Source organism: Rattus norvegicus, chromosome 14 (genome assembly GCF_021556685.1).
Source record: "Rattus norvegicus strain SHRSP/BbbUtx chromosome 14, alternate assembly SHRSP_T2T, whole genome shotgun sequence".
NCBI lineage: Eukaryota > Metazoa > Chordata > Mammalia > Rodentia > Muridae > Rattus > Rattus norvegicus.
Window position 1 is genome coordinate 2,027,430 of NC_141547.1, and position 21,661 is coordinate 2,049,090.

At 43.4% G+C, this 21,661-nt stretch overlaps 1 protein-coding gene across 14 annotated transcripts in view; it reads right to left on the reverse strand.

Annotated features, from left to right (window-relative positions):
• Positions 1–21,661, reverse strand: part of Rpap2 (RNA polymerase II associated protein 2) — a 78,469-nt gene that overhangs the window by 45,015 nt on the left and 11,793 nt on the right. For all 14 annotated transcript variants that reach the window (XM_087582755.1, XM_087582752.1, XM_087582753.1 and 11 more), the window contains 2 exon segments: positions 11,605–11,640; positions 3,344–4,262 (listed from right to left, as the gene is read on the reverse strand). In XM_087582755.1, the coding sequence (XP_087438881.1) occupies positions 3,344–4,262; positions 11,605–11,640 (955 nt within the window).

Below are 21,661 nucleotides of genomic sequence, written 5' to 3' on the forward strand. Positions count from 1 at the left end.
GAGGGTAACTCAGGAGTGTGCTGGGCTAGACCAGGAGAGGATAACTCAGGAGAGTGTGCTAGGCTGAGTCCCTGCAGAGGGTAACTCAGGAGAGTGCTGGGCTAGACCAGGAGAGGGTAACTCAGGAGAGTGTGCTAGGCTGAGCCCCTGCAGAGGGTAACTCAGGAGAGTGCTGGGCTAGACCAGGAGAGGGTAACTCAGGAGAGTGCTGGGCTAGTCCTGGAAGAGACAACTCAGACACTAAGGACCTCAGCAGAGAGTTTTCTAATGGAATCATAGGTCAGGGGATGCCCATGAAGGCGGGTTATGGGTAAAGCTTCCCAGTTGGAGGACAGACTTGGAAGGAATACACTCTGTAGCAAGGCTGACTCTTGAGGACTGCTGCCACCATTAAGTCCCCTCGAGTCCTGATCAGGTCATGGTGACGTGGGTTGCTGGGAATCTTGAGAGGTGAACAGCTCCATCCCTAGAGGATGATAATACTATCCTGAATCTCAGGTTAGGGTCTCCAATGCGCACAGACTGGCTGCAAAGTCATGATCCTGCCTTGGCCTTCCAAACACTGGGGTTACAGGCACACACTGCCAAGTTCAGCTTACAGCATGTTAATAGACAATGTTTGATGTCTAATAAAATAAGACAATAGTGAAATGATATTACTGTTAAGTGCTATATTATATAATGCATATAAAGACATTTAACATCTTTGAAGAAAACGGAGTTGAAGCTTTTAGCAGACAGCTGGAGCCATGTGAGAGAGCTAGCAGACGCAGAAAGGACAACAGCAGTCAAAGCACTCATTGGGCAGTGGTGCGCAAAGCTCACATTCTCCCTGCTGACCCTGGGACCAGTGTCCGACATGGAGCACAATACCTGTGGCTGGCAGTGGTGGCAGCTGGGTCTCTGACAATGGTGAGGGAGTGGTGAGCATTTCCTCATGGAAGGCCTATACCAGGAGCTGCCACCACCTCCCTCTTGCTGCGTGTGGCTGTAGTGTTGGAGTTTGTAAGAGACGGAAGGCTGGCTGCTATGGGGAGCAGCCTTGGAGTCACCACTCAGTGCTGGGGGACTTTTCAGTGACACAGTTGTCTACGGAGCCTGTGAGTAATCCCAGCTCAGTCTTACGGAGTGAACCTAGATGGGAGCTTTCCTTGGATTTCTTTTCTACCGGGAAAGTCACGCAAAAGCTCATGGGACACAGGCTGGGGACTCAGGGCTAATGTATGTATGTAGTGTGTATGCACCATGAACTACAGGAATACCCACGAGCATGGATGTCTAGAACAAACCAAACTGAACCACGTGGTATTTATTATGACAAACTAGGCAACAAAGAATACAGGTTGAACCACGTGGTATTATAACAAACTGGGCAACAAAGAATACTGGCTGAACCACGTGGTATTATAACAAACTGGGCAACAAAGAATACAGGCTGTTCAAGAGCTGGCAAGGTAGTCTCCACTACTGTGTATGAGTAAACTGCAAACAGGCAATGGCCAGGGACAGACACTGATGCTCAGGTCTCCTTATAAGGAAGCACCTCCTGGTCTGGGGAGTGACGTCACAGGTGCTCAGTGTAAATATTCGACAGTCTGGACACTGATATTAAATGCCAATGAAAAAGCTGTAAAATGTTCTATAACAAAGTCACGGGCTTCAGACACTTAATTTTCTTTTTTAAGGCTTTGTAGTATGGAAAAACAGTGAGTGATGGTGGTTTATGCAGCTCACTGAAGAGACTAGTGTCCCTTCTAGCTTAATATAGGTTTGGATGCCATCTGATATTAGTACTGAGATTTCAAGTATGGTCCCAAGCCAGGCGAGAGTTCTGTAAAGGTGCAAGAAACTTTTTTCTAGCTCCACTTTCCCTCTCCAAATCTCTAGGTGCAACATCATGTCTTACACCTTAATAACAATTATACGGTAGAAATAGGCTGTTGCCCACTCTTTTCTGCATGCCATATGATTCCCAGGTAGTGCACATGAACCAAAACCATGAATGGCAAGGCACACAGCCCTCCTCCCTCCCTCCCTCTCAGCATGCACCCTGCCTGTATGTGTAACGCCTGTGAACCATGCTATCAGCAATGCCACACGCTCCGAACAAATGAAGGATGCAAGTCCATCTACAGATACGTGGTGTCAAAGAGCTAACTTTAAGAAGCTAGCAGATGACAGAGTGGATAATCAAATATCCATATCCATTTCTTCCCAGGAAGTTCCTTTCCTGTATTTTCATCTGTAACATTTTATCTTGCAAGTTTGTGAGGTGTTTATACATGTGTATGCGTGTATTCATGGGCATGTGAGCTTGAGAGGTGTTTATACATGTGCATATGTGCATTCATGGGCATGTGAGCTTGTGAGGTGTTTATACATGTGCATGTGTGCATTCATGAGCATGTGAGCTTGTGAGGTGTTTATACATGTGCATGTGTGCATTCATGGGCATGTGAGCTTGTGAGATGTTTATACATGTGTATGCGTGTATTCATGGGCATGTAAGCTTGTGAGGTGTTTATACATGTGAATGCTGCATTCATGGGCATGTGAGCTTGTGAGGTGTTTATATATGTGCATGTGTGCATTCATGGGCATGTGAGCTTGTGAGGTGTTTATACATGTGCACGCGTGTATTCATGGGCATGTGAGCTTGTGAGGTGTTTATACATGTGCATGCTGCATTCATGGGCATGTGAGCTTGTGAGGTGTTTATATATGTGCATGTATGCATTCATGAGCATGTGAGCTTGTGAGGTGTTTATACATGTGCATGCTGCATTCATGGGCATGTGAGCTTGTGAGATGTTTATACATGTGTGTGTATGCGTGTATTCATGGGCATGTGAGCTTGTGAGGTGTTTATACATGTGCATGCGTGTATTCATGGGCATGTGAGCTTGTGAGGTGTTTATACATGTGCACATGTGCATTCAGGGGCATGTGGAGGCTGGACATCAATGCTGTGTGTCTTCTTCTATCACTGTTCTCCACCTTAGCTTTTAGATATAGTCTCTTACTGAACTTGAAGATGTCCCCTTAGACTGGCTGATCAGGGGCTACTGGAATCCACCTTCTCTGGCCATGCTGCCTAGCAGTGTCTAACAGATATACACATAGGTAAGCTGTGCCTAGCTTTTATGAGTGCTAGGAATCTGAACCCAGCTCCTCAAGCCTAGGTAGCACATGCCTAATCTAGTAAGCCACCCCCCAACCATGTCTGTAACATTTCAAATGGACATGCTAACTACACGTCACCTAGACAAACATCTAAACAACCGATCTGCTCTGTGAGTTCTCGAAATATGAGCAGCCTAAAACACTTATCATGAAGACCTACCTCTTTTGAGTCCTGAGACTTGGTACTGTCTTCATTTAAAACACAGCGTCCTCTGTAGAACTCCCTGACCCTCAGGTTCAGCATCTCTGTTTCCTTTTTCAGGCTCTCATAACTTGGCAGTGGCTTAATGGCTGTATCTGAGCCTCTGAAGGGGAGTGTCTCATCCAAGGTGTTCTGAGCTTGACAGCTTATGTCATCTTCATCAAGTTCTTCATCAGGCCCAGAGGCTGCAGAGGGTTGCAGGCACACAGAACCATGGTCTTGGCCATATAAAAACTTCAGTGTTTCGTCTGTCTTCCATTCAGTCAGGGTGTCCTTTAGAACTCGGAGTAAATTTGCCTTTGCGACCTCAGGACGCACCTGCACCAAACCAGAGGCTGACCCAGACCCTGGGTTAGATTTGGCAAATTTGCTCCTGAAATGCTCAGCACTCTTCTTGCTTATCCCCACAAGAGTAACTTGTGATACACTGTGTTTATTTTCAGAAACTGTTGAAGTATTTAATCTGTCACACAAAGGGCCAGGTGAAGAAATCTGAGTGTTTTCTTTCTTTGCAGGAAGTTTACAAGTAGCTACTTTCTCCTGACTATCTAATCTACAATTAGACAACTGCTCCGTGACCTCTGACACGGTCTGTTCTCCGTGCTTGGAGGTCATTTTCTGAGCAGCCTTCTTCTTCACGGTGCTGCTTTGTCTGTGTGGCTGTGGTTTTGTGCCCACGGCCTTCGGTCTGTTTCCTGGGAGAAGAGAAGAAACAAAGCCTGGCCCCTCCTCATCGCTGGCACGCTCGTCGCTGGCACGCTCGCTCCAAGTGCTGGAGGAAGCAGGTTCACACTGTGCATCAAAGGCACCATAAGCATCGACATCTGCTGCTGTAACGGCGTCTCTGAAGAACTGTACGACCTCTCCAGAACAGCCACTGTACAGGGAGAAACCGTCAAAACCATGTCAATGGAAGAGGAATCTTCACACAGGTACACTCCGGATGCCGAAGGTGAGAACTGCTGGCCTTAAACAGCCTTACGTCTTATACTCTGACACTTAGATTTCAGAAGGCTTTCCTTTCCCCATGTCTAATACACGTGTGTCAGAAGGCTTCTTCTGCTTCCTTCTGTTTGATCCTAACATTTTACAGTTCTTAAAGCAGTGCAGTAAAGACTGTATCCTATCCGACAATTTTGTTGCCTAAAGAAAAGATTAATATTTTCTTAATTCTGCCTGGCCATTATACAAAAAATTTCATGTAATGAAAAAATACAAAAGCCACAACAGAAATGAAGTTGGCACATCAGCATGGTTCAATGGATGCTATTTAAATCTGAGAGCTCACAAATACAAACAAAATGGTAACAGCTGTCCCTGATTGCACCCTTTGTCTTTGAGATTCAGTTTAAATCAGATTAAGAATCCGGAGCAAAGGCAAAGCAGGAGCTGCTCTGGTTTGTGCTGGGACAAGCAAGCACACTTGTGAGAGCTCTGCTGCCTGGTCTAGGAGCACGCGGTGGGAAGGAACAGAGGTCACACTAGACAGCGAGACTGAAAGCAAGTCTAGTGGGAAACTGATCAGAAACTGATCGATCGAGATTCCAAAGTTCAGAGTCAGTCTAGGGGGAATCCATAAACTGATCGATCGAGATTCCAAAGTTCAGAGTCAGTCTCGTGGGAATAGAGAAACTGATCGATCGAGATTCCAAAGTTCAGGGTCAGTCTAGGGGGAATCCAGAAACTGATCGAGATTCCAAAGTTCAGGGTCAGTCTAGTGGGAATACAGAAACTGATTTGAGATTTCCAAAGTTCAGGGTCAGTCTAGTGGGAATACAGAAACTGATTTGAGATTTCCAAAGTTCAGGGTCACATACAGTTTTTTACTAGAATCTAACCGACATCATTAGGCAAGTGACTTTTGGATAAGAAGAAAAGAAAGTTTAGGGGTTGGGGATTTAGCTCAGTGGTAGAGCGCTTGCCTAGGAAGCGCAAGGCCCTGGGTTCGGTCCCCAGCTCCGAAAAAATAAGAAATTCCACTAGGGGGGTTGGGGATTTAGCTCAGTGGTAGAGCGCTTGCCTAGCAAGCACAAGGCCCTGGGTTCGGTCCCCAGCTCCGAAAAAAAGAAAAGAAAAAAAAAAAAAAAAAAAAAAAGAAATTCCACTAGGGAGGACATGGGTTCAATGCCCAGCACTCAGGTGGTTCACAACTACCCTTAACTCCAGATCCAGGGATCCAACAGCTGACCGCCCAGTGCCCACCAGGCAAGCATATATATATATATATATATATATATATATATATATATATATATATATATATCTCACATCAACATACACGCAGGCAACACTTACACATATAAAAAAAATGAAATACATAAAAAAAGTTGCCTTCCAGTCTCCAACTGTGCTCCAGAGCTAACCCTGTGGCGCAGCTCTCCACACCCGAATCCATCCTGGAGAGAACTGGTCTCCCAGGAGTGCTGACACACCTAAGATCACAGGCTCACAGGCCCACAGGAGGGACAAGCTCTAGTCAGAGACAGCAAGACCAACTAACATCAGAGATAATGGCGAGAGGTAAGTGCAAGAACATAAGCAACAGAAACCAAGACTACATGGCATCATCAAAACCCAGTTCTCCCAGCACAGCAAGTACTAGATACTTTAACACACCTGAAAAGCAAGATTCGGGTTTAAAATCACATCTCATGATGATGATAGAGGACTTTAAGAAGGACATAAATAACTCCCTTAAAGAAATACAGGAGAACAGAGGTAAACAGGGGGAAACCCTTAAAGAGGAAACACAAAAATTCCTTAAAGAATTACAGGAAAACACAACCAAACAGGTGAAGGAATTGAACAAAACTATCCAGGATCTAAAAGTGGAAATAGAAACAATAAAAGAAATCACCAAGAGAGTCATCCCTGGAGATAGAAAACCTAGGAAAGAGATCAGGAGTCATGGATGCAAGAAGAATCACCAACAGAATACAAGAGATAGAAGAGAGAATCTCAGGTGCAGAAGATACCACAGAAAACATTGACACAACTGTCAAAGAAAATGCAAAATGCAAAAATCTCCTAACTCAAAACATCCAGGAAATCCAGGACACAATGAGATCAAACCTAAGGATAATAGGTATAGAAGAGAGCAAAGATTCCCAACTTAAAGGGCCAGTAAATATCATCAACAAAGTTATAGAAGAAAATTTCCCTAACTTAAAGAAAGAGATGCCCATAAACATACAAGAAGCCTACAGAACTCCAAATAGATTGGGCCAGAAAAGAAATTCCCTCCAAATGCACAAAACAAAGAAAGAATATTAAAAGCAGTAAGAGAAAAAGGTCAAGTGAACATATAAAGGCAGACCTATCAGAATTACACCAGACTTCTCACCAGAGACTATGAAAGTCAAAAGATCCAAGGTAGATGTCATACAGACCCTAGACCAGAGAACACAAATGCCAGCCCAGGCTACTATATCCAGCAAAACTCAATTAACATAGATTTAGAGACCAAGATATTCCATGACAAAACCAAATTTACACAAATCCAGCCCTACAAAGGATAATAAAAGGAAAACTCCAACACAAAGAGGGAAACTACACCCTAGAAAAAGCAAGAAAGCAATCTTCTTGCAAGAAACCCAAAAGAAGAGAGACACACAAACACAATTCCACCTCTAACAACAAAAACAATAGGAAGCGACGATCACTATTCCTTAATATCTCTTAACATCAATGGATTCAACTCCCCAATAAAAAGACACAGACTACCAGACTGGATATGTTAAGAGGACCCAGCATTCTGCTGCATACAGGAAATGCACCTCAGTGACAAAGACAGACACTACCTCAGAGTAAAGGTCTGAAAAAATATTTTCCATGCAAATAGTCCCAAGAAAGAAGCTGGAGTAGCCATTCTAATATCGAATAAAATCAACTTTCAACCAAAAGTTATCAAAAAAAAAAAATAAGGAAGGACACTTCATACTCATCAAAGGAAAAATCTACCAGGATGAACTGTCAGTTCTAAACATCTATGCTCCAAATGCAAGGGCACATTCCACATTCATAAAAAAACTTTACTAAAGCTCAAAGCACACATTGCATCTCACACAATAATAGTGGGAGACTTCAACGCCCTACCTTCATCAATAGACAGATCACGGAAACAGAAACTAAACAGAGACACAGTGAAACTAACGGAAGTTATGAACCAAATGGATTTAACAGATATCTATAGAACATTTCATCCTAAAACAAAAGAATACACCTTCTTCTCAGCACCTCATGCATGGTACTTTCACCAAAACTGACCATAAAATTGGTCACAAAACAGGCCTCAACAGATACAAGAAAACTGACATGCGTCCTATAAGATCACCACAGACTAAGGCTGGTTTTCCAAAACCAACAACAACAAAACAACAGGAAGTCCACATACACGTGGAAGCTGAACAATGCTCTACTCAGTGATAACTTAGTCAAGGAAGAAATAAAGAAAGAAATTAAAGACATTTTAGAATTTAATGAAAATGAAGGCACAACAAACCCCAACTTATGGGACACAATGAAAGCTGTGCTAGGAGGAAAACTCATAGCTCTAAGTGCCTCCAAAAAGAAACTGGAGAGAGCACACACTAGCAGCTTGACAGCACACCTGAAAACTCTAGAACAAAAAGAATCAAATATACCCAAGAGAAGTAGACAGCAGGAAATAATCAAACATGGCTGAAATCAACCAAGTAGAAACAAAAAACTATACAAAGAATCAACAAAACCAGGAGCTGGTTCTTTGAGAGAAATCAACAAGATAGACAAACACTTAGCCAGACTAGCCAGAGGGCACAGACAGAGTATCCAAATTAACAAAATCAGAAATGAAAATGGAGACATTACAACAGAAATCAAAGAAATTAAAAAACAAAAAACAAAAACAAAAACATCAGATCCTACTATAAAAGCCTATACTCAACAAAACTGAAAATCTGGAGGAAATGGACAATTTTCTAGACAGATACCAGGTACCAAAGTGTAAGCAGGATCAGATAAGCCATCTAAACAGTCCCATAACCCCTAAAGAAACAGAAGCAGTCATTAAAAGTCTCCCAACCAAAAAAAAAAAAAAAAAAAAAAAAAAAAAAAAGCCCAGGGCCAGCTGGGTTTAGTGCAGAATTCTATCAGACCTTCAAAGAAAGCCTAATAGCAATACTCTTCAAACTATTCCACAAAATAGAAACAGAAGGAGCACTACCCAATTCGTTCTAAGAAGCCACAATTACCTTTATACCTAAACCACACTAAGACCCAACAAAGAAAACTTCAGACCAAGTTCCCTTATGAATATCGATACAAAATTACTCAATAAAAAACAATTCTTGCAAACTGAATTAAAGAATATATCAAAGTGATCATACATCATGATAAAGTAGGCTTTATCCCAAGGATGCAGGAATGGTTCAATATATGGAAATTCATCAACATAATCCACTATATAAACAAATTCAAAGAAAAAAAAAACCACATCATCATTTCATTAGATGCTGAGAAAACATTTAACAAAATTCAACACCCCTTCATGATAAAAGTCCTGGAAAGTTCAGGAATTCAAGGCCCATATCTAAACATAGTAAAAGCAATATACAGCAAACCAGTAACCAACATCAAACTAAATCGAGAGAAACTTGAAGCAATCCCACTAAAATCAGGGACTAGACAAAGCTGCCCACTCTCTCCCTACTTATTCAATATAGTCAGAGCAATTAGACAACAAAAGAAGGTCAAAGGGATACAAATTGGAAAGGAAGAAGTCAAAATATCACTATTTGCAGATGACAGGATAGTATACTTAAGTAACCCTAACAATCCCACCAGAGAACTCCTACAGCTGATAAACACCTTCAGCAAAGTGGCTGGATATAAAATTAACTCAAACAAATCAGTAGCCTTCCTCTATTCAAAGGATAAACAGGCTGAGAAAGAAATTAGGGAAACGACACCCTTCATAATAGTTCCAAATAATATAAAATACCTTGATGTTACTCTAACCAAGCAAGTGAAAGATCTGTATGACAAGAATTTCAAGCCTCTGAAGAAAGAAGCTGAAGAAGATCTCAGAAGATGGAAAGATCTCCCATGCTCATGGATTGGCAGGACTAATATAGTAAAAATGGCCATCTTGCCAAAAGCAATCTACAGATTCAATGCCATCCCCATCAAAATTCCAACTCAATTCTTCATAGAATTAGAAAGAAGAATTTGCAAATTCATTTGGAAGAATAAAAAAAACCGAGGATATTGAAAACTATCCTCAACAATAAAAGAACTTCTGGGAGAATCACCATCCCTGACCTCAAGCTGTATTACAGAGCAAAAGTGATAAAAATGGCATGGTACTGGATACAGAAAATGTGGTACATTTACACAATGGAGTACTACTCAGCTATTATGAACAGTGACTTCATGAAATTCTTAGGCAAATGGGTAGAACTAGAAAATATCCTGAGTGAGGTATCTGAATCACAAAAGAACACACATGGTACTCACTCATTGATAAGTGGATATTAGCCCAAAAGCTTGGAATACCCAAGATATAATCCACAGACCACATGAAGCTCAAAAAAGACCAAAGTGTGGATTTCTTCAGTCCTCTTAGAAGGGGGAAGAAAATAGTCATGGGAGGTAGAGGGTAGAAGGCATTTGAGAGGAATAGAGGAGGGTCAGGGGGAAAGGGGGAGCAGGTTCAGGTGTGAGGGAGAGGGGGATGTTATACAGAGGTCAGGAATTTGAACAGAGGTGTGTGGCAATGGGGAAATGGGGTAGCCACCAGCAAGTCCCAGATACCAGGAAAGCCGGAGGCTCCCAGGGCCCCAAGGGGATGAGATTAGCTGAAATGCCCAACCAAGGGGAGGGAGAACCTATAGAGACCACATACAGAGGTTAGGCAAGGCCCTCATTTGAGGAATGGGGCCACCCACCCATTTCCGAATTTTTAACCCAGAACTGCTCCTGTCCAAAGGAAATACGGAGACAAAGTGTAGAACAGAGACTGAAGGAAAGGCCATTTAGAGACTGCTGCAACTGGGGATCCATCCCATACATAGTCACACCAAACCCAGACAATATTGCGGATGCCAAGAAATGCATGCTGACAGAAGCCTGTTATACCTGTCTCCTCAGAGGCTCTGCCGGAGCCTAATACAGAGGCACAGCCTCGAAGTCAACCATTGAGCTGAGCACAGGGGCCCCGAAGGAGGAGTTAGAGAAAGAACTGAAGGAGCTGAAAGGGTTTGCAACCCCATAGGAAGAACAACATCAACCAACCAGACCCTCCAGAGCTCCCAGGGAATAAACCACCAACCAAAGAGGACACATGGAGGGACCCATGGCTCCAGCTGCATATTTAGCAGAGGGTGGTCTTCTCGGGGAATCAATGAGAAGAGAGGCCCTTAGTTCTGTGAAGGCTAGATGCCCCCGTGTAGGGGAATGCCAGGGCCCGGAGGAAGTACTGTGTAGCAGGGTATGGGGGGGGGGGGGGAGAGCACCATCATAGAAGCATGGGGAAACCCGGAAAGGGCTAACATTTGCAATGTAAATAAATAAAATATCCAATTAAAAAGAAGTTGAAAGAAACCTTCATAGTTTTTATATCCCATTCTGTCTCTTGAGGTTTAATTGTCTTTTAAGGCAATTACATTTTATACTAGGTTAAAGCCATAATGGTGTCCAGCAATAAACAAGGGTCTCTTATTTGTGCTCAATGCCCTGTGACTAAGGCAGTGACCAGCAACCAGGGACATTTAATCTGAGAGTGAAAGGCCCTGTCCTGAGAGATGGCTGGAGCTGGGCAAACACCACCATGAAGAGCTGTGAGGTGGGATTAGCAAAACCAAAAGCCCAAACCCAAAACCTACAACCCATGCTTCATATCAATACTTTCATATGCTTTCAAATCATTAACACAGTAATATCTTAAAATCTAATAAAACAAGACCATAAAACGCTTTCTCCAAATATAATGGGCACGACCTCACCAACAAAGGAGTGATGTCTGAGATACAGGCTGTGTTTGTGTCTATTTCAACAGGTTCAATTAGACTTCCTCAGTGGGACAGCTGTACGATAAATCAGACAGATCAAACAAATCATCTTTCCCTCACAAAGGAAAATGTTGAACGTGTCACACGTTTCTTTGTAGCACACCAGCACAGGAAGTCCAGGCGTTCACGCCACCTGGCCCACTCAGGTCAGTGAAACTGACTGGAACGAACCTTTGTCCTTTCTTCAGCAGCTGAAATTCAGGAGGCCTGGAACAAAAACACAGAGAGAAGAACCTGAAGGCCACTGACCCAGCAAACATGGGCAAGCGTTTACTGCAGCTGTACTGCGTAAATATAATTAAAGGAGCAATTCAGCTGACTTTTTCTCCCTCACAGAAATAAAGGACAAAGTATTGTAAAATACATGCACAAAAATCTGGATTTGGTGGTTTTGTTTTTTACTTAAAATTTACTAATTTTCAAGACTAAGTTCAAATTCCATGCACACAGTACAGCTTCCTTTGACAAATGTGGGCAAAAGTAAAATCACTCTGTTTTCTAAGTTCTAATCACTGTGAGCTTCAATTAATATGTTATCAGGTTTTCTTTATTCAGAACTATTACCTAAATGCTTTCCTTTACACATGTTTAAGTTGGCTTCTTAACTGATTGATCCACCAGATCTTTCAGACAGAAACTATATTGTAATTCTCATCTGGTTTTAGTTTTGGTTTTGAAGGTCTTGAACTCATAAAGGCCCAATGCTGGGAGTAAAGCTGCCACCATACCTGGCTTTTTAAAGAGCTGTTTTGGCTACATGACTATCTGTGTACTAAGTGTGTGCTGTGCCTGGAGAAGTCAGAAGGGGTGGTCAGTTACAGGCAGTTGAGAGTTACATGTAGTCATGAGGAAGTAGACCAGGGTCCTCTCTGCAAAAGCAGCAATGTGCTTTAACCACTAAGCCACCTCTTCAGCCCCTGTACAGATGGATTAAGTTAACCTTAACTCTATGAACAATTTGGGTATACTGTCAGGGAGCACATTTGACCATTATGAATACTGAGAAGGCAGATGCAGAGCTGGAGACAAAGCTCCGTTGGCACAGCCTGCCTAGATTACTTCACTGCCAGCACCACATTAACCAGGTGTGGTGGTGCACGCCACAATCCCAACACTCAGAAGACGGAGGCACCAGGATCAGAAGTAGTAATGTACCAGATTCCTCTGAGAGAGAAACATTCCATCCCTCAGGGAACTTCTCAAACCAGATGGTCAACAGCTCAAAACAGGTAGTCCCTGAAACTGACCAGATTCACTAGGCCCCTCCCTTCAGAGGTAAATAATGAGGCATGCAGAGAGTCATTCTCAGAGAAGCCAAGCTGAAATGAATGCTATGGAAGACCAGAACAGCTGCCTGGAAGAAGCAGAAACCAGCCCAGCTGCCTGGAAGAGCTTTAGAATGAGTCACCTGGAAAGGCACTCAGCCAATCTGTTGAGGCTGTGGAGTGTCCTCAGGGTTGCTGGCTTCTGTGAACTATCACCCATGCTGGGGTCAGCTTTGGTAATGCAGTTGACTTTGATCATTTCTGCTCCTGTTAGTAATCCCTCAACCATATCCCTGGGTCACAGACTTTGGTCTGTTCTGGGCTCCCTAACTGGGGTAGGTAGGATGTATGTTGTGTTTCCCCAGAATGTCTTGTCACAGAGCAACAGAAGTTCAAGGCCAGCTGCGGCTGCTTCAGAGGAAAAAAGGGGGGCAAACACAGAAATATCCAAGTACCACTGAAGTGACTAAAAAGAGGCCTTCTTTTACAAGTAATTTTTTTTTTTTTTGGTTCTTTTTTTTTTTCCGGAGCTGGGGACCGAACCCAGGGCCTTGTGCTTCCTAGGTAAGCGCTCTACCACTGAGCTAAATCCCCAGCCCATACAAGTAATTTTTGTGTTGTGGCTGGGGAAGTGGCTCAGCAGGTAAGAGCACTGACTGCTCTTCTAAGACCAGGGTTCAATTCCCAGGACTCACATGTTAGGTCGAAACTGTCTATAATGCCAAGATCTCACACAAACATACATGCAGACTGAGCACCAATGCACCAATGTGCATAGAATTAAAAGAAAAAGGCAGGAAAAAGGTAATTTTTGTGGTGCTAGAGTCTGAACCCAGGGCCTCCCGCACACTTGGCAAATGTTCTACTACGTGTTCCTTCCCTAAGTTAAGAAGAACAAGTGCCTCTGAACTCCAAATAAACAGGAAGCAAAATGAAATATAAAGGCCCAGGGGTGCAATACAGAGACGATAAGCCACCGAATATATATCCTATTTAAAGGCCAAACAAGGGTTACAAGGGGGGGTGTAAAACTGCAAAACAATTTTAAAGCCAAGAACAAAACCCCCAACCTAACCCTTTTAATTAAAAGTCAAGCTAATGTACAGATGAAACTAGAACGTATTTGAATTTTGGCCTTTCAAGGCTGCCAATTTAAAATGTCAGGTCCAAGTGCCTCCCTCTACAGTGATCACGGAGCTGGCCAGCTAACCCTCACCCAGGAAAGCCTGCACACTCGTTTCTCGGCAGGACGGCTCTCAGCTCTCCTGTCCTTGTGACAGGACTCACGGCTAACATCTTTCCCACTACATCCTTAGTTCTTCCCATCGTAAGGCTCATGGAATGAAGCCTTGTCTGCCATTCCTGCCATCCTGCAGCTCAGCAACTCTCCCATTCTCCTGTGGCCCACAGCAGCAGGCCTTTCCCCAGCTTCTCCACGGTCCTGGTTTCCCTGCTGCCTTCTGTTCTCTGAAATCAACTCACAGTCCTCACTTGAGTTTGATGGTGTTCAAGGCTGTAAATGCTACTCCTTGGATGGCAAATAACCATTACCATTCATTCCACTGGTCACTCGGAACGCTTACGGTGTGGACGGTTTCCACACTTCTTCCACTCTTCTGTCTATACCTCTACTCATTCCATATATCCTAGCTAGGTTTATGTCACCCTGCACAAGCTAGTGTCTTCTGAAAGGAGGGAGTCTCGACTGAGAAACTGTCTCCACAAGACCAGGCTGTAAGCAAGCCACCCTGTGTGCACTTTCTTAAGTAGAGGTCGACAGGGGAGCCCAGCCCCTTGTGGGCGGGGCCACCCCTGGGCTGTGGTCCTGAGTTCTACACGAACAGTCAACAAGCCATGGGCAGCCAGCCAGGACACAGCACCCTCCAGGGCTCCTGCCTCAGCTGACTCACAGGTCTGAATCCCTGCTTTGCGCCTCTTCAATGTAGTAACACTGGTGCTACGTAAGCCAAATAAACCAAGCCCTTTCTCCACGGGAGTTGCTTAGTCCTAACAGTAGTAACTCTAAGACAACAGGCTTTTGGCTAAAATATTAAAGTCATCATCACTGTATGTGAAGTGTGTGTGGGAGCAGGTGTCCAAGTGCCACAGTGCATGTGTGGAGTCCATTTTCTCCTTCCACCTTTACAGAGATCCTGGGAATCAACTTCGGTCAGCAGGCTTGTAGGGTGCCCTAGTTCCAGTCCTGTTGCTGTTGATAAACCCTGACAAAAGCTAACTTAGGGAAGAAACGACTATCTGGCTCACAAGCACCGGTGACTGTAATGTGCTTTTACTCCGTCACTGTGGAAGTCAAGGCAGACGTGTAAAAACCACCCACAGTCGGGGCAAAGGAGGAACGAGCACGTGGGCCTCTGCTTGCTCACCTAACTTAGTGCTCAGCGAGTCCTCTCTACTCTTAGAACAGCGTGATGCTGCCCCAGAGGGCCAGTATCCATGTACCACTCCATGCTGAAGTCGTCCTACTGGGGGCTGCAGACGTGACTCAGTGGGCAAAAGAGCTTACACAGCATGAAGGTCAGCGTATAAATCCCAGCACCCAGGTAAAACCTGGGTATAGCTATGTGCTTGGACATAACCCCCACTGTGGGGCAGAGGCAGGAGGGTGCTGTCCTGCAGCTTGCTGGCTGTCAGCCTGGCTCCATGTCCAAACCCTCTTCCAAGAGAATAAGGTGGAGAATAATAGAGCAGAATACTCAACGCATACATGCGGATATCACATGCATATATCACATAAACACCACGCACGTGCACATATCACATAAACACCACACACGTGCACATATCACATAAACACCACGCACGTGCACATATCACATATATACCGCATGTGCATGTCACACACACATATACTGCACACATGCACGCCACACACATATACATCACACACATGTATACACTACACACATATGGGTATCACACACATGCATGTAGCACCCACACGTGCATACATCACACACATGCATATCACATACACATTTCATAGTATATTTTGTGTTAAATAAACATATGATAAAAAAATCAGATTCATCATATAATTCAAGAGAACATGTTAAATGCATGAGAGTTATATGAAGAGGATATCAGAGACGATGCTGAACCAATCAAGAAAAACCGGGAATGATTTCAGCTGGTCAGTTTATAGCTACAGTTTGCATGCATGCATATATACATACATATATACATACACACACACACACAGTTTATATCTAAAGATGTTTGAAGAAATCCTTTGACACTCCCTCTATATGCCTTTCTTTTTAAAGAGGGAGATCATACTGAAAGCCACTCCCTCTTACCAGGCCAACACCTCCCTGTCTGTCAATGTCAGTATTCCACTGACCCCTTTGTTGTCAGCTTTCTTTAAAGAAGTCTGCCTCAGCTGGAGAGATGGCGGAGGGCAAGGGCACTGGCCCTTGCAGAGAGAGGACCTGGGTTGATTCAAAGCCCTCCCATGACGACTCACATCTCATGGTGAGCACTTTTGGACCTGATGGGTAGGACGTGCACGTGATACACAGGTGCAGACGGAACACCCATGCACCTAGAGAGTCACTTTCAGGTCCACAGCTGTCATCCAGCCATCTACCTGTCTCCTGGAACCTACTCCCACCCCTTGCTTCAAACAGTTCTTGTTGAGTTCACCAGTAACTCAGTAACTATTGTGGTGGTAACTTAATGTTTTTCTTACTGCTGTTCCCCCCTTTTAAAGTAGAGAGAAAGAATTTAATCTAAAAGTAAGAGGAATGGACTAAATCATAAAGGCAGGCCTAGGACAAAGGAAAAAAAATCAGCAACAAAGAGCAGAGCTATCTATTTGCAAGGAAGAGAAAAAAATGAGTTTATAGAAAGGAACAATGCTGACAGGCCAATGTCCTCACATTCAACCCCAACCTCTGTAACCCAGACAAGTGTCCCTGTGGTTCATCACTACACTTCAGTTCCACTGTCCCTATCCTACCTAAAATGTTAATGGTCTTGAAAACTTCCTCAATAATGCCCACCAATCCAAGTTCAGGAAAATGGATGGATGGATGGATGGATGGATGGATGGATGGATGGATGGGAGAATTGGATGGATGGATGGATGGATGGATGGATGGATGGATAGATGGATGGACGGACAGGAGGATGGATGGATGGATGATGGATGGATGGATGGGTGGATGGATGGGAGGATTGGATAGATGGACGGGAGGATGGACGGACAGATGGACAGATGGATTGGACCTTGGGAGGAATCATCTTGGAGGGCAAGGCTGTTAAGTGCGACCGGAGCCTGAGAAAGCAAGTATGACAAGGGTCTGTCAACCCAGGAGAACAGAGCTGGGGAGACAGGAGGTTAGGAGGTCGCAGAACAGACTGACAGCTATAGATAAAGCTACGGTCAGAGTAGGAGGGAAGCTCTAGTTTAAGACCCTGACAGCAGAATTCCAAGTAAGAACAAGGCCTAAACGTCACTGAGTCAAGGGACAGTCAGTGCAGGTTAAGCTAGCCCATTTTCATTGAGTGGATTTTTTTTTTTTTTTTGAAAGGGGATCACATTATGTTGGTCAGGCCGGTCTTTAACTCCAGGTCTCACCTGGTCTTCCTGCCGCGGCCTTTAGCACTGGGGACCACAGTCTCAGACTGTTGTGTCTGACTGTTTCTGATGGCAGGAGGGATGTTAGCATATGGTAAGGAGCAATCATATGCAGACAGGTGCTAGCTTCTCCCACGTCATAAACACTGTGATAAATGTGCCCCTTAGGGGAAAGCATTTATCCCGGCTGCTGGATCCAGGCATCACTGTAGATCATCTCTGCCAGGGTATCTGGTCAGGAAGCAGAGAGCAAGGGATGCATGCTGCGCACAGCTTGCCTTCTGCATCCAGTCAGGACAGATGGATCGAGCCTTTTCAGTGGGCGGGTCTCCCCACCTCAGTCAACAGCAGAGCCAGATGTGTAGAACATGGGCGTTACCACTTAGACATTTTACTGTGCAGTGCAGGCCATTTTCACTGCTGTTTGGCTCCCACCACTACTGTGGCTGGCACTCTGTCACCTTCATAGGCCATCTCTGTGGTTTACACACTACTTCATCTTCTGACTTCCAGAAGGTTTTACAGGTAAGGAAAAGGAAGCCTCTGGCTGACTGACCTGAGACTGCGCAGCTAACGTAAGTCAAGATTAGATTTAGGCTCATTTCCAATTCTGAGTTCTTTCCACCTGATGTTGCCTCTGGTGTGAGAAAAACAAATACAACAACGACGACCACCACCACAACCCCCTCAAAAACAAAAACAAAAACAAAAAAACGAGAAACCATACCCTGAGGACATGAGTTTTGGTGTGTTCTGCCTGTAGGCTCGGAACAAACTCCGTCAATCTTCTGTCCTTGTTGGCCTGGACACGAGCTGACATTCTGAGGGCCCAGAGCTTTGTGGGTCCCTAACCTATGAAGGGGGTGATGGCTCCTACAGCTGACACTGCTGTGTGCAGTCTTACAGAGAACAAGATAGGGTCATCAGCTTTCAATCTTGGATAGAGTTAAAACTATCTTTGTGTGTTAAAATGGCTATTTCTCTTCATGCCAAGTATCTTCTTCATGATTTATGTTGCTCTGGTAATAGTTCTGGAAGCCTAATCAAAAACACAAACCAGCAATTGCTGTAAAAACATTCTGTAAAAACATTACAGAATGTTTTTAAAATGGCTGTTCATAAAGACCTCTTCTTAGTTTCACTAAAGTGTAAGTCAGATGATTAATGTAAGTATTTTTATAGTTTGGAACTAGAGACATAATTTAGCCTCGAACTCACAGTGCAATGGAGAATGACTTATCGTCTGCCTTCCCGATGCTGCCATCACATGTATGCGGCCATCATACCTGGCTCTAGATGCTTCACTTACATTTTAGCAAAGTGAATCTAAAACAGAAATAATCTACACCCCAAACTTCATGTAGGTCTGTTTGTATATCTGTGAACCAACACAACAGTGCTCCCTACGGAAAGACTCAAGTGTACCTGGACACACTGAAATCCTTCCCTCCGCTCAGGAGTCGGTTATAAAGACTGTTCTGCAGACACTCTGGCTTCCACCCTGAGATTGTGCATGCTTACTGCTTAGAACTCATACGGAAAAATCCCCAACTCTAGGCCACATGATGCTTTTAGCTCTGTCAGCATTGATCTTTAAAAACAAAATTTTCTTCTCAACATTTGCCCTTCCTTTTTTAGATTTAGCACGTAATTCTACAAACTTGTGTCTTCCAAGCTCTGTCAGACTCTACATTTACGAAACCATACAGGATTTATAAATGCAACCACAGACTATCTACCGAGCACGGCATTTTGGCAGCAGAACTGCCTGTGGTCTGTCTGTGGCCACCAGTCCTGCGAGCAATTCTAAGTCACAGTGTGAGGCACATCATGCACTATGAGCTGCACGGCTCTAACTCAGGGCTCTGCCTCTGGCAGGTGACAGGGGACGTGTCTGTGAGCACTGCTCCCCACTATTTAAGGATGCATTTTAATTATAGATATTTTTCACTATACTTAATGATACTTCCTAACTCTAATACATCAGTAAGAGAAATAGTCAACTTAACTAAGGCACAGAGTTATAAATCTGATATGAGGCTAGGGGATTTTAAAATCTAGTAAATTTATCCTTGTATTTATAATAATCTTTTTGAGATCAAATTGGGTCAAATTTAATATTCTGTTTCCTATTGGCATCTAAGACCATGATGTGTCAGGGTTAAAACACATGAAAAATATCCCTGGCTTTTCTTCTCATTTAAAACGTTGACCCAGTTCTCTGTCAACCTTCATTTTTATCATTCTAGTTAGTCTACATTCTTAAATCAGAGCTTATAACTAGACAGTTCAAGTCTATCCAATCTCATGCTGATCATTAATCAGAATGTGACTAAAACAAATGCAAACTTCTACATTTACAAAGGAGGAGCCATGGTCTGGGGCTAATGCTAAAGCATTACTGAAACCCTGAGCTGGAGTAAACAAAACTGTTCCTCAAACAGCAGGTGACAACAGACATGTGGTCAGTAGGACATAAAAATGGCAGAAAATAGACATTTAATGATGGTTTTTAAAGTTATATGCATAGGTTAGACTACAAGATGTATTAATTTAAAAGTTTATAATTCATTGCAATAAGGTATTTTTTATTTGAAATGGATTTAAAATTTTTATTTTAAATTGACTGTTAAATAACTGTCATGTAATTTATGTTTATGATTTAAAACAAAAATCTCTATGTTAAACACTAAGGCCTGCTATTTACTCTAAAATGCATCAACACATTAAAAGGCAGCTCAGTGACACCAGTGACCTCTAGTGGATTTACTGGGTAACAGCACAGGCACACTCTCTTAGAGGTTAAGCCAGCACTGTCTGATCCAGGGAAGTCCTACCACCACCAGAAGCAGAAGCTCTTCCGGTTGGGCGACATCAATGGGAAGGTGTACGTGTAGGCTGCCCCTTCACTAACTTCCACTAATCACGCTGAGTACAAGGAGAAGAATCCTGACCTCATGCAGAAGCCGCCATTAGCTTATAAAATAGGCTGAATTTTTGAAAGGTTGCTTAACAAAGGGTCTAGACGGACTCTCTGGATCCTTTAAGCTTTTGTGATTCTCTTTCAATTCATCATGTAGAGCAACGCCAGATCAGGTTCTGCTCAAAACAAAACAAAACAAAAAACCCAAAACCTGTGTGTCCTGGGTGTATCTGTTGGGCTTGATTAGCTGGTAAACGGCACCAAGTTCAACCCTCAGCGCCACAAGACAAAGACCTGAGAGCTCCTCCTACACCACTCAGCCTGGCTTCTCTTGCCAGTATGATCTTGTTTCCCACGACATACAGTAGTGTCCTCTAATGCACGAGGGACACACCCAAGACCCCAAGGTGGACGCCTAAAATCATGAGTGGTAGCAAACCTCACTGCATTGTTCTTTTCCTGGGCAGCTAGTGAGTGACTGGCAGGTGAACATGTGCACAGTGGGATTACTTTGGAGAAAAAAGATTCATGCCCTGGATGAGCAAGGAGGAGCAACGTGGTGTGAGATTTCTACTGTGCTATTCGGAATGGTTCACAATTTAAAACTTACAAATCATTTCTGGAATCTTCTAATATTTTCAGATTAGAGTCAACGTTGTTAACTGAAAAACTAGAAAGTGAAACAATGGCAGGCGGGGTCACTACAGCGAGTGAGCTCAATACCCCAACCAACTCCCACTGGTTTTCGTTTTCAGTTTGTCATTAAGTGATGTCACAAGACTTACCTTACATACTCAGGTTATTAAATATTGTCTCATCATTTATTGTATTTATGTTATCTCAATTACAATTAAATTGAGATTAACGTGTGCACATGAGTATGCATATACAAGCATGTGTCTTGTCAGGTACCTATACTATGACATGAATATGCATGTACATGCATGTGACTTGCCAGGTACATATATGGTGACATGAATATGCATGTGCATGCATGTGACTTGCCAGGTACATATACGGTGACATGAATATGCATGTGCATGCATGTGTCTTGCCAGGTACATATACGGTGACATGAATATGCATGTGCATGCATGTGTCTTGTCAGGTACATATACGGTGACATGAATATGCATGTGCATGCATGTGACTTGCCAGGTGAATATTGCATACTTTTAAATTAATGGCATTTGTGTAGAGTAGAGAAATAAAAGTCTATTTTCATTCCACTGAAAATGTAAGAAAGGTTAATAACCACAAACAAAGTAACATAGATCAAGGCTTCACGTTCTTAGGAAAAGCAGATATTCTGAACACAGAGAGGTGAGACTTTAGGAAAAAGGCCAGTTTAAGTGCCAATAACTATGTCTGAGGACATGATAGCTTGTTTGGTAAAGCCTTCTCTTCTCCTTCTCTCTCTCACTAAGACAGTGTCTCCTG